The following is a 13,131-nucleotide window of genomic DNA, read 5'->3' on the forward strand; positions in this document are numbered from 1 at the left end:
ATCTGCCTGATTTGCTGGTTGAACAACTATATGCATTCACTCACTGAGCTTTGGATTGCGTTAAAGCACATCTGTACAAATGGTACAGAGAACACATTCAAAGGAGGACTCACACCTTCTTCTGCACAGTTACGTATTCAGTGGAATGTGTGCATATGCCTTCTTGACAGCTGTTGTTTTCTTTCAGGGATTAAAAATATCAATATTGATCTGGTTGGTATCAATAGAGATGCTTATGTTATTTTGAGACTGCGTATTCTTTGCTAAATCAGATGAAAATTGATTAACTTCTCTGTCAATTATTTTAAAATATTTGTGTTTTTTGACAAAGTAAAAAGGGCTTCTGTGTTTCACAGAGAAGCCAGCTGCTTTGATTTTTGACAGCTTCCACTACCCTTGAGACTGTTTAGAAAAAAATACGAGGCATTTGTGACGACTTTGATGCTAAGCGTGCTCTACATAGTACAACTCCTCATTATTTTGTGCAAGTGGAGGCTCACGTCTGACAAACAGAAGAATTCCATAGAAATGTGCTGGGTGTGTTTGTTCTTTTTCTCTAGCAGTTTAGGAGTTCTTTTACTCTCTTCTTTTATCCTGGGAAATTACTAAGGCACTCGCAATGCTACAAAGAAGCAAATTAGCCTCTGTGCTTCTGTGTTTGAAGATGAATAAGGTAAAAACACACTTCACTTGAAGGCAATACTGCAAGCGAGGAATTCCCACTGAACATGGGATCCTTGTAAGAGATGAGGAGTGCAGAAACACCCCTTCAATTGGGGAAGGTGAATGAGCATGAGAAGACCCTACCCAGTATGGGGGGACCCCATCCCCAGCACAGCAACTGGCTGGAGTGGGAAATGCTATTTCTTCGTGCAGACAGTGACTGCTGAGCACAGCAGCAGCACCAGCAGACGAGGGGAGGTGGAGGTAGCAGCCTTGCCCTGAGCACCCAGCCTTCCTTCAACACACTCCCTTGGGAAGCCAGGAATGCGAGGCTGGGCTTCGCTGGAGCCACAGAGCTCCCAGGGCTCTTGCAGGGAAGACAACAGCGCTGTGGCAAACACAGGGCGGCGAGAGCTAAATACAGTTACCTACAAAACCCAGGACCAGGATCAGTATGCTGCCCTACAACTGCTAGAGCTTGCCTACATTAATGTAGCAGAAGGACGAAGCTCTGCATGAATTTTACCCATATGGAATCTATGAGACAAGACATCAAATTTAAGTTTTAGCTACAGAAAGCCAGAAAATGTTATTGGGACAAATCTGGACAACTGATAACAAATAAAAGGAGTCCAAAGTCAACCACATGTTACTAAACTTCAAACTATTGGGACATTTGAGGCACATAAGCTGAAGAAATATACAATTGACTCAATAAAGTTGCAATATATATATAATTGCTTAAAAGCGATGCACCTTGCAGAAGGCTTGGGTGAATGAAACACATGCCTCAGTCCACAGAGTCTGCAACTTACTCAGATACTCTGTGCATCTACCCCTGTGAGAGAGACACACAAGTCAATGCAAGGTCTCTTCCCAAGAAGAACTGAATGTTCCCCAGCAGAGCGTTGCTGGGGTTCGGCACCTCCTTGGAAAGTGCTCACAGCACCCAGATCAAAGGAGCCCTTCTCTGCTTTTATGTAGTCTGGTACTGCTAAGGGTTAACTTAAACTCCAAGAAGTTATCCTTAATTACTTGCCATTTGTATCTTCTGTTTCACAGCTGAAAAGGGCTCTGCATGCCCAAAAGCACACCTGTTTTTCCCAACTGTGTCAGCTGGCTGAAGAAAGGATGCTGCCTCTCCTCACAGGCTTTACTTTGCTTATTAATGCAAATTTCACCTGAGTATCTGAAGTCTCAATCCACTAGCTTGTTGAACTCCCAGATGTTTGGGTCTGGTGTATATAATTTTGCAGGATGAAGCCCTGCATCTGCGTCTTTAAAGTATACTTGCTGATCAGCCTTAAATGTAGCTAAGGGGATTAAAACGTATATAAGCATCTGATGATTTTGGAAGCAAAGTACTCGGTAGCTTGACTGGTAAAGTACTCAAACTTGTTCTGAAACAGCAGAAAAAATGCCACATCCCTGACTGGGAAGATATGTCAAAACTGAACTACAGTAAGAAAAGGAGTAATAAGAAAGGGCACAAATGCCTCTGTCTTAAAGAAAAGCTTATACCGACACATTGATGTTCCTCCAAAATGATGAGTCGGAAAGCTGCGATAGACACTGACAGAGCCCATGCTCTGCTCCCTGCTATAACAATCCCCATTCATTCCTGGCATCAGCCTTCTCTCTTTAATGAGGCTTTTCACTCAGACTTTTCTGCTTAGCTATTAACCCAGCAAACACGTCTAGGAGATTTTCAAACTATTGTTTTCTCTGCGCTTTAACTGCCTGAGTTTTTATACCCTTTTGTCACTCCACTGAACAATCTTTCCAGACAGGGGATAAAGCGTGGAGAAACGCTCCCTGGTTTTCTAACACAAGGAAAGAGGGAAAAGGCAGATAGAGGAGCCAATTAGCCCAAACTACCTAGGAGGAAGAGTAAGGGTAAGAAATGAGAATAAATCTAAATCCAAATGAAAAATACAGAAAATGAAACCTACAGTAGTCAGCAAGGGCCAATACCCAAAGTCATCGAGACACACCTGAACGTGTAAGCTGGAGACAAAAACGCGGTCCTCCAGGCGTGACCCCGCGTTGCCTCCCCTGGGCCTGTGGGCACATAGCACATCCTTGCTGCCTGGAGACTCTCTTCTGCTTTCCTAAAGCAGAACTTTTCCATTGGCCTTGCCAATGGCTGCTGCTGGAGGCGGCTGCAGCATGTCTTGCTCCCTATGGGTTTGCTCCCATGCTGTGGTTTTAATCTTGCTGGGTTTGGGCTCCCTTCAGCTCAGGTGTGAGGGAGGGAGTGCACAGGAGAGCAAAGGGCCCGTGTGCCATGAACAGATGTGGACCAGTCAGCGCACGGAGCTGATGGGGAAGGAGGTGAGAAGAAGGGATTGGTTTTCCCCTTCCACTCCCTGACTAGCACCTTGAATCAGCCTGTGTGGTCCCAGTCACACCACAGTGGGCCAGCCAAGCCCCTCATATCATTTTTTTTCTCCACATTATGGCTGCATGTAGGCCAAGCTGGTTGTATTGCTAGTCATTGTATACTAGCAATCTGAAGTAATTTAAGAAGCTATTTCTTTGGGGTTTATCCCCGTTAAGGAGGTGCTGAGCTACTGCCTAGTCACTGTGCTGGCTAACAAACTGTTTGTTATGACACTCACGACTAAAGCCAAGGAATGCTCTATCTTGGGGTGAAGAATTGCACCTCCCTAGCTGGAGCTGTGACAGGCTGATGATGCCTTCACAAACCTTGAGCAGTTTTGTCTGCTCACAGTGGGTCATAACTTTGGCAATGATTCCTCTCTTTCTGTTAAACGCTCTCCCTCCTCTCCCAGAATAAACTCTTGGCATGCTGCTAAGAGGGATCTACCTCTACGCTGCTTTCAAAAGTATCTCATGGTGTCGCGGGGCCCTGGGCCCTGCCCTTCCCTCCTGTTCCCACTTAACTAACTCCGCTTTACTCAGCATTAACATATATCTTCCTAAATAATGCATAACCTAATCATTGCTTATATTCCCTTGGACCAGGGGCAAGTAATGAAATCAGCACAAATCATTCCATGTACTGACAGTAGTGCAGCTGAATAATGGACTCTATTAATAATGCTAAACTTGCTCGTCAACCGGTAGGATGGCCCTTGTTTGGTATGGGATTATTTGATGCAAATACTCCGTTCAAAACATTGCAAGACGAAGGAAGGGTGGCGGGAGAATATTAAAGTTACCTGGTGACCTAAATATATAGCAACGTGTATGCCAGACTGGGAGCCTTACAAGTGTTGGAGGCCGAAACACAGTGCTACAGCCTGTCGAAAGGCTGAGCCAAACCTCTGCAGTCCTCCTTGCCCTCTCCTTAAGGCCACACTTGGAGTTCGTTGGGTAAAATATAATTCTGTCAGTGTAAGGGCTGATTTTACCCGGGATCCGGGGAGACTGAAAAAAAAATAAATTGTTCTTCAACCCACTGGAGTATAAAAAAAAGGCTCATTTGCAAAATGTTCTGTTCCTCACAGAGGACAGGGTTGCTGGTAATTAGTCACCACTAAAGGGGAAGTTATAAGGGCAAATATCGTGAAGCAGTGGGAAGGCACCACCAGCGATGCTGCAGCAGGTTGGCTGCATCCAGCCTGTGCAGGAGAAGCAGCTCCCACTGAAATCCTGCAGGCTTTCAGCTGCAGATGCTAGATCCTAAAGGTGTCAATCATCAATGTAACTCCGCACAGTATGGGACACTGACACATCCTGCCCCGCGCCAAATCCTGGGAAAAAACATGCCTGTATTGACTTGCCAGTTTAAGGCACACACGGGCAGGCAGGAGGCTCATGCTGATGCCTATTAAAGTCAGAGGAAAGTCTTGGAGTATATTTACTACGAGAAACAGAGCATCATTGTGCTGCTCGAGCTGGTAAACACAGGCTTGGCCTCATAAACCTGCAGGGTGCAGCTACAGCACAGGCACAGCTCTGCAGCATGGAGCCCTGCAGGGCCTCACGCAGGGCTATTCCCCAGCCTGAAAGACTTCCCTCTTGGCAGAGTTACCATATAATTTTGGGACTGAAACTGGCTTGTCTCCAGTCACCTTGGTACCAAACTCTCCTTCCTGGACCACCCTCTCCCAAAAAATGATGAGCCCAGCAGCAGAAAGTGCAAACCTCTGACTGTGATAAGGTACTTACGCTGGCACCAGGGATTGAACAGGATGTAAGTGTCGGTTGCCGAGTTTCTGTGTGTCCGGAGGATGCCAAAGGGAGTCAGGACGGCAACGTACAGGCGAAACTTCCCAACAATGCAGGTGGCAGAGGACATAATGGACAGGCGAATGGAGTTGTTCTCCTTATGGGTAATCTTGGCTCCCCACTCGCCAGGTTTCAGCACATCACGCACTAGGATCGGGATGTAGGTACCTTTGTTTTGCTGTGGGTAGCGACCTGCAGAGAGAGAGGGGGGCGTAATTCCATGAAGAGGTTCACTGTGTTTTGACAGTGTCTTCATTTCCTTGCAGTCCTCTATCCCTTTTGTCCTCTTCCAACGGAGGTGGCAAGTTTTAGTGGGCGGAAACCACCTACTCTCCTCATTGCTTCACACTGTGCCTGGTCACTTGGCAGTACAGCCACATGAATACATGCAACACCTCCCAGCCGGCAGCCTGTGCAGACATCCCACCCATCTCACTCCAGCAGGCCTCAGTCTTGCTGGCTCAGAGTGGAGCCCTGGCAGCGTGAACAGGGGCTGTCCCAGGATTTCCTTGCTCACCACTGTTTATCCTAGTGCAGCAAGCTCCGCTACAGCTTACTCCTTGCCTTGGTGTCGGCTATGCTGTTGGTAAGTGTGGGTAAGAGCCCCTTCCCCAGCTCAGATGCACCCACCACCCTCGTCGCTAGCATGCAGGTGCCCACTGGGGCATGGACCTCGGTTTTGGGGCTCTTTAGCAGAGCAGAGCCTCGTTCTTCTCACTGCGCTACTGCGCCGACAAGCAGAGACCGAGTGCTCTTTCACACAAATCCACACAGATGGAGGAAATCAGCAGATATCCAACACTCAGTTCCTCCTCAGCATCTACTCTTCACAGACGGAGCAGGAACCAACTCCGGACACCCGGAGTATAGGTGAGCACATCTGGGCTGGATAACCAAACTTTCTCTGCAAGCGATAAGTCCCAAAATATGACATACCTCCAAAGTACCGCATATGATAGTCTACCTCTTAGTAAGCCAAATCACACTGCAGAGAAGCCTATTTTATTCTGCCAACTATAAAAAGCATCTAGACAGATAGGCTACGTGTAAACATGTGTACTGCCAGGATTCAAAGTTGTGTGAGGATCTACCCTTTGAGCCTGAGGTAGAGCCAAACTATATCTGAAAACCAACCAGCAGCATAGACAGAAAAGACACTTGCGAGAAGGCTGAATTCCTTATCTCATTCTCAAGTCTATTCTTTATTTCATATTTTAGGCTGAAAGTTAGAGTCTCTTATTCAAAAATAGGGTAATGAAAAGCAACGATGGCAGACAGAGAGACAGACTTCTATATTTTTCATTCCTACTATTTAAGAACTTCAAAATTAAACTCACAAGGGCGTTGATTTCCCTGCTTGCTTATTTTTATACAGCTGATGTAAAGATAATCCCAGATCTGAACTACATTCTGGGAAAGGACAACTCCAGCTTTGACTGTGAAGCTTGCGAGCTGCCACAACATCAGTGTTTCTAAGAAATCTGGGGCTACTGTGTTTCATCCAAAAGATTATTCAGTGCACGTGAATTTCCATTTTGCAGATGTTCCGTGCACATAAATAGCCCACTTTGCCCCATCAGCCAGAGATGCTGTAACCCATGAAACCGTTGAGATCAGTGAGGGACACAACAGAAGGAAAAGACCAAGAGAAGGAAAAAGGACTAGAATAAGAGACCAAAATCAATAGAAAACACTAGAAGATAAAGCACTGGACACTTCAAATATAAGCCATCAAAGGGAAGCCAGTTTAGAGAGAAAAGCCTATAGAGGTAACAGAGATGAGAGTCTTGTGCCTGCTAACAATTGTGATCTGAGAGATGAACGTGTTCTTGTTCTTTGTAGTGCAACTGGGTAAGACCCAGCTTGCCTCTGCAGTTGATATTTTCCTTCTAGTTTTGACATAACTGGTTTTTTAAAAAAGCAGACCACGCAAACAAAGCAGCAGAGCAAACCAAGTAATTGTACTGACATCCTTGAAAACTGTTAACAAGTGCTACTTTTTAAAATACCTCCCTTACCTCCTTCAGAAAGGCAGAAGTGGGGAGAGATTACTATTTTAACGTGATTAGGAACTGACATTGTCGTCTTTGCTGGAAGCTGCATGTTGGTGTAGGAGTCTATAGGGGACATAAGAACCGGTGCTGTGGCAGGGGCTTTGCACCACCATGTCCATGTGCACCTTGTACTGAAGAATCACTTCCTGGTAAATTTGCCCATAGGAACCAGATAAGATCTCAAAGAGGGCATGAGGTCTTTGCAAGACATCTTTATGGAAACCTTGTCGCTGGCACCTCATAGCAGGTTCAGCAAAGTACCAAGCCTCTCTCACTTTTCTGAAACCTCAACACACAAAACTCCATTTGCCCTTCAAAACGAAGGTATCTCTTGCATGCAAAGCTACCTAATAGAAATGTCGCTTGACAAGAGAGCACCTGTAGCCCGTGTATGCCCCACACAGCTGCTCCCACGCAGGTAAGAGAGAGAAGCCACTGCAGTATCTTGCTTACCCATGAGGAGAAGATGCTCTGGGGTATTGCCTGCATCCCTGCAGACATAGCAAGGATGCCAGGGAGGGGATATCCTAGAAGTCAGGATAATTTATAGGTGTTAGAAACAGTAAATACAAGAGAAATTGTTTGCTTCTGACAGATGAGCAGGGTTTGGTGTTCTCTTACAGTTGCATAAATCCTGAACCCATGAGGAAGCCTGGTAAGATGGGCAGAGCCCTCAAGAGCACTGTGAGCATTTTCCAACATTTTCTTTGAAGAGAGGACAGGTTCCCTCATCTTCTGAAACAAAGACCAAAATGTAAATGGGAGAGCAAGGGAATTGTTACTTCTGACAGGAGCTTGTGGAGCTGAATTGTAATCACACATCTAGACACCTGAAAGCACCAGCCACGCTAGTCTCATATACACACATCTGTTGTCTTGATACTAGAGCAATATAAAGCTGAATAACTTTGGCATTACACGCTAAGGTTGCTGGCAAAAGAATCCTTATGTAGGTTCAGTCCTATGTTTATCAACATTATAGGGAAGTCCTCTCAGAATGGCTTGGCTATTTGACTTTTTTCCACATCTTGAGCACGCATTTGTGGCTGCAGTGGAAAAGCAGGGACAGCTTTGGCTCATAGTTGCGATATCTGTAATGTCAGCCCTTCCTCAGAAGGGATAATGTGCAATGGTGATTTCATTCCCTGGGTTAGAGTCTCTAAGGAAGAAGATTCAATGTTATCCAAAGACTCATTACCAAAAGCCTGTGAATGGCTGGCAGAGCACTCTCTGCAGGATATCTGGTGCTAACCCAACCTGCGGAGAGGCAGGAGGGTGTTTGGGTGCATGTCAGGACCAGGAGCCATGTGGAGAAGATAAACTCTTTTTATGCTGACAGGAGGGTGCTTCTGCCAGCAGCATCAGCTGGCTCAGGATCCCTCTCACTCCGATTTGCTCCAGGAGCTGGCAGCCTGAACCATGCTCCACAGCCAGTTCTTTGTGGTTGCCTCACTTCCCGATGCTCACGTGTGCTTTGGGGGAAGGAGGCCCTGGCCCTCACTCGAGGACATTTCACAGCCAATTGCTCTGTGAAATACAAAGTCATTGCATGACATCACGCTGTTGGGATGTCCCCATCTGCTCTCTCTAACAGCACATGGACATGGGAAAATCCAGCCTGAGGATTCAGAGAGGTGGATGTTGCTGCCCTGTTACCACCAGGCACAGGGTGAATTTTTTATAGGTTCCATCTGCAGTTCAGAGGATGTCAGGCACTGAATGGGGTCTGCTGACTGTCTTGCCTTCCAGACAGGAGAGAATTCACGGTGGCCCTCTTCATGGGCCTCCAACTCTTTGCATTTCAATCCTAGGTACTGAGCCACGATACTGCCAGAAGACAGTATTCACACAGAAACCTCCCTTATACAGAAAGTTTAATGGCCCAAACACATCTGTTTCCTGTGCTTCACAACACACAGACCTGCAGCCCTTTGGTACTTCTTTCTTATCCCACCTTGGTTTCTGTAGCTATCCAAGCTGGGCTCCTAAAGATCCTGCTCACTTTTGTTACAGCTCAGCTCTTCTCTACACCTCCTGGGCTTTCCAGGCACCCAGAAAAAGAGGAGAAAAACAGTTGCTGTTCTATTAAGGGAGATCAGCTCTCCCTCAGTCCCGCATCACAAGGCTTTGAAAGGAAGCAAGCATGAGTGAAGGTCTACATGGCGAAATGCGTCATGACTGAAGCATATGTGGATGTGGGCACGTATGGATGCCCCCTGCCACACACACACACACTTCACAGGGGCAAAAAGCAGAGTGCAGTGTTTGCTAAAGTTTGCCAAAGTCTTATTTATGCAGTAGCAAAGGGATGAGCCGTCTAAAACACATAACTGTAGCCACACACATATGCATTCAAAGTGAGTTATTTTTAACATATGCCTCAGATCCTTAGCATGTCAGCTCTGGGCCCGTCAGGCACGGAGGCAAGCTGTGTTTAATTCTGGGTAAAACTGCCACACCAGAGAGGGATTTACAGCAACAGAGGGAGAGCGAGAGAGAGGTACAGCAAGTTCAGTCAGCAAAACACGAACGCTCCTCCTCCAGCTATCCAAGTCTGCTGCTGTTCCTTCCAAGTGACTAACAGGGACCAGGCCTTGATCAAACCACACTCCTCCTCCTCCCCTGCCCAGTCCTTGGAAGCCCCTATCTCCATCTAGTTTAGTTTTTCCTTTGATCCCCAGAGCACATACACGTTGCTGTATGTGTACGTGGATTAAACAGCTCCTAAATGCCACTGCTGAGCTGGCACAGCCAGCGGAGGGACCGACGGGTCCTCTTGGATAAGGCCCTACACAAGCGAGTAGATGTTTTACTTTCAGCAGGGAGGAGGGCAAAATTTTGTAGCACAGAGATTAGAAATATAGTGAGCTTCGGAGGACATTTCCTCCCTGATGGAAGTAGGATACCTCATAAGAGAGGGAGGCGAACAAAGCTGTTTCTCAATAGTCTTATTTAGCAACCCTCCTTAGAAGATTGTTTTATAAAGGAGTTGAGGAATTTGTCTCCCTTTGGGACATAGATTACACACAATAAAGTTAACAATTTTCCTGTTACGTCCATTTGTTTTACCTAGATACAATCTCTCATAGAAAGGGTAAAGAATCTATTTCAATGCCAGCCCTGGAAGTATAACAATTGTGACAGGCTGATAAATAAATCTGAGCTGGGAGCCACAAGTAGAGCAGCCGTGCAGCAGAGGTAAGCCTTATTGTAGTGAGCAGCCTGGGGATGGGTGTTAGCATAATGGAACCATGCCTTATTAATCACTATGAATAACTACAACAAATGTCAGAAAAGGCAAAAGGGAAGAAGAGAAGGAAGGAGGGAAGGAGGGAAGGAGGGAAGGAAGGAAGGAAGGAAGGAAGGAAGGAAGGAAGGAAGGAAGGAAGGAAGGAAGGAAGGAAGGAAGGAAGGAAGGGAGGGAGGGAGGGAGGAAGGAAGGGAGGAAGGGAGGAAGGGAGGAAGGGAGGAAGGGAGGAAGGGAGGAAGGGAGGAAGGAAGGAAGGAAGGAAGGAAGGAAGGAAGGAAGGAAGGAAGGAAGGAAGGAAGGAAGGAAGGAAGGAAGGAAGGAAGGAAGGAGGAGAGGAGACAAAAAGTAGGAAAAAAGAAAAAAGAGAGATGGTCTAATAAAATCCCAAACAATCAAAACAAGCAAGAAGGAGAAACCAATTTTTGTAAAAAAAACAGTAGTGTCTTTAAGGCACTGCTTTAATATCACATCTGGGTTCCTCCCACCCTCAAATCCCATTTGCCTTCAGAAGTGCTGCATACAAACTTAGAAATGTAGGAAACCCAAATATCTTGAAATAATTTTTGCTTATGGCTCCAGTTAGGAATCCTTAACATCTGACCACTCAGTCCCAGGAGTGAACGTTTCTAGTACTTTACACTTGTAAAACACTGTCGGAGTCACGCACCCTAGCTATTAAAACCATTAAAAAATACAGCTAGATTTTATGTGCCAATTGATGCTGCTGCAGCAGTGCAAAAGGAGAGTATGATAAAGATTCCTTTGCATGAAATACTGCATCCCAGGGAAGCTGTGAATGCCCTATCCCTGGAAGTGTTCAAGGCCAGGCTGGATGGGGCTTTGAGCAGCCTGGTCTAGTGGGAGGTGTCCCTGCCCAGGGCAGTGGGGTTGGAACTAGATGATCTTTAAGGTCCCTTCCAACCCAAACCATTCTGTGATTGATTCATGGAGCACCTTCAGGGACTCTCTCCTCTCTGCTCCTCTGGATCCTGGCTGGGAATTCCAGAGGGGAGGAAAAAAAATACCCCAAGACCTTAATCTAGAAAGGGAATCTTGTTGTTCTTTGCTAAGAGCTGTCAAACAGGTCTCTTCTCTGTCCGGAGTCAATTTCTAGGAAATGTGTTCTACTGCTAATACACTATTCTTTCTTCCCCAAAATGGGATTCCATGTTCAGACTATCAGGTGTTTCTGTATCTTTGTTCAATTTTTATAATTCTTTGTTAAACAGAGATATAGTGATCTAATAAATTCTCAATGCTGGGATATGTACCAGCACCAACAGCGTTTGCCCCCAGCACCATAGTTGCTCTTGTATAACGCCAAGATGATTCCTAAAAAAATCAAGATTCAGGTTTTTCCAATGAGCGACTTTTTCTCAGAGGCAGAACTCTGCTCAACATCCCATCCGCAGTGCTGGGGGACACCTTATGTTCCAAACACTTCTTTAGCTACCAACTGCCGTGCCCCCAAGCTGCTGAGGAGGACAGGTGACAGCAGGGGTAGCAATACTTCCCACTAAGACAGATTTACTGTCTGACAAAAAGAACAAAACCTCAACCCTCCTGGAATAACCTGTGTCCCAACACTGCTGTGAAATTAGGGAAAGGCTGTGGACACTGTAGGATAGTATAAAGAACTCCATTGATTCTGGTGTGGGTGTCCTAAATCAGACCCCTGGTTATTTAGTTGTGCTCAGATGCCCCTCTGACTATAAGTGGGAATTTGGTGCCACCGAAATAAGCCATATGGGATCAGCTCTCACATCTTTATGTTCTTAGTTGCTTTCATGTTTTTATAACTGTTCCTCTGGAGCAGGCTTGGGAAGACTGTAGAAAAAGGAGCAGTAAGTCTCTGCTCTCATCTCAGGCCAAAAGCCAGTGATTTATAGAAGCCTGAGGAGTGCATATGGAGGGGTGGGTGGGTGTCCATGTATGCACATGTGTGGAAAGGTGATAGCAGCCTGGAGGACTGGGATTTATGATCATTCCAGAGGTATGCCAATGAATAAAGTGTTCATAATAATATTTAGGGCTAGACCAATATATATGGATTTATGAAGCCATTTAAGGAAAATACAAATAGACAACAATTTATGAGGATGTGGGGAAATATATCATTAGAGTAAGGATGCACCACATAAACTCATCAACCACTCTACGATTTACAGCCATGTACAGAAAACTACTACTAAAAGCAAGATTGAAGCCGTATAAGCCCATCTAATCATACATCTGCTTTTCAGAGAAATCACTGCCAGTGCAGCAGTGACTGTGGAAACTTTGCGGCACTCATGCCAAACTGGCTGCCGCAGGCGCAGGAGCTGTGCTCGGACAGGCTGAACCCCACACTGTGGAAAGCCAAGAGCAGCACAAAGCGTCCCCGTCATCACAAAGGCAGTAGCCAGGAGAGATCAAGATGGGTGAAGAAGTCATTGGGCTCCCTGGGGCTCCAAGCAAACTGAGATTGTTTCTGCTGTGGGGAACTGAATGTAAGCACAGCATCTACAGTTCTCTTGTGGCTCTTTCATCTCAACCCCAGACCAATAAAATGAGCATTTCCCAAGGGGTGATGCTCACCTTTCCTCTCATTAAAGCCAGGAAGTGGGCTGCAAGGAAGGAAATCTGTGGTGATGGAGCAGCTCCCAAACCACAGGTACTGAGGCAGGGCTGCAGTCCAGCACGAGAACTGGAATAACATCCCATTACTCTTTATAAATGGATATTTTTCCATGTGGATTTTTTGGCACATTGGTTGTTTTCCATACTTTGGCAGACAAGTATGGTCCTAATTTAATGAAGCATTATGTGGAAAACTGAATTATAATAATTCACATGTTAGCACTTCAGCCAGTTTCACCAATGATGACTCTATGGAAAGCAGTCTGTTAAAGCAAAAAGGACCTTAGCCATAAGGAACCGTCACAGAAGAGTATCAGTAAAAGTGACTTTCAAGAGATTGGTGTGAAT

At 45.9% G+C, this 13,131-nt stretch overlaps 1 protein-coding gene across 4 annotated transcripts in view; it reads right to left on the reverse strand.

Moving 5' to 3' along the window:
* The window catches only part of F13A1 (coagulation factor XIII A chain), an 83,783-nt gene that overhangs the window by 37,468 nt on the left and 33,184 nt on the right, over positions 1-13,131 (reverse strand). For 3 of the 4 annotated variants that reach the window (XM_054191116.1, XM_054191115.1, XM_054191113.1), the window contains one exon: positions 4,801-5,052. The exons of the other annotated variant lie outside the window; for it this stretch is intronic. In XM_054191116.1, the coding sequence (XP_054047091.1) occupies positions 4,801-5,052 (252 nt within the window). The remainder of the gene's footprint in view (positions 1-4,800; positions 5,053-13,131) is intronic. 4 annotated transcript variants of the gene reach the window in all.

The sequence above is a fragment of the Rissa tridactyla genome, chromosome 2, assembly GCF_028500815.1.
Source record: "Rissa tridactyla isolate bRisTri1 chromosome 2, bRisTri1.patW.cur.20221130, whole genome shotgun sequence".
Lineage (NCBI taxonomy): Eukaryota > Metazoa > Chordata > Aves > Charadriiformes > Laridae > Rissa > Rissa tridactyla.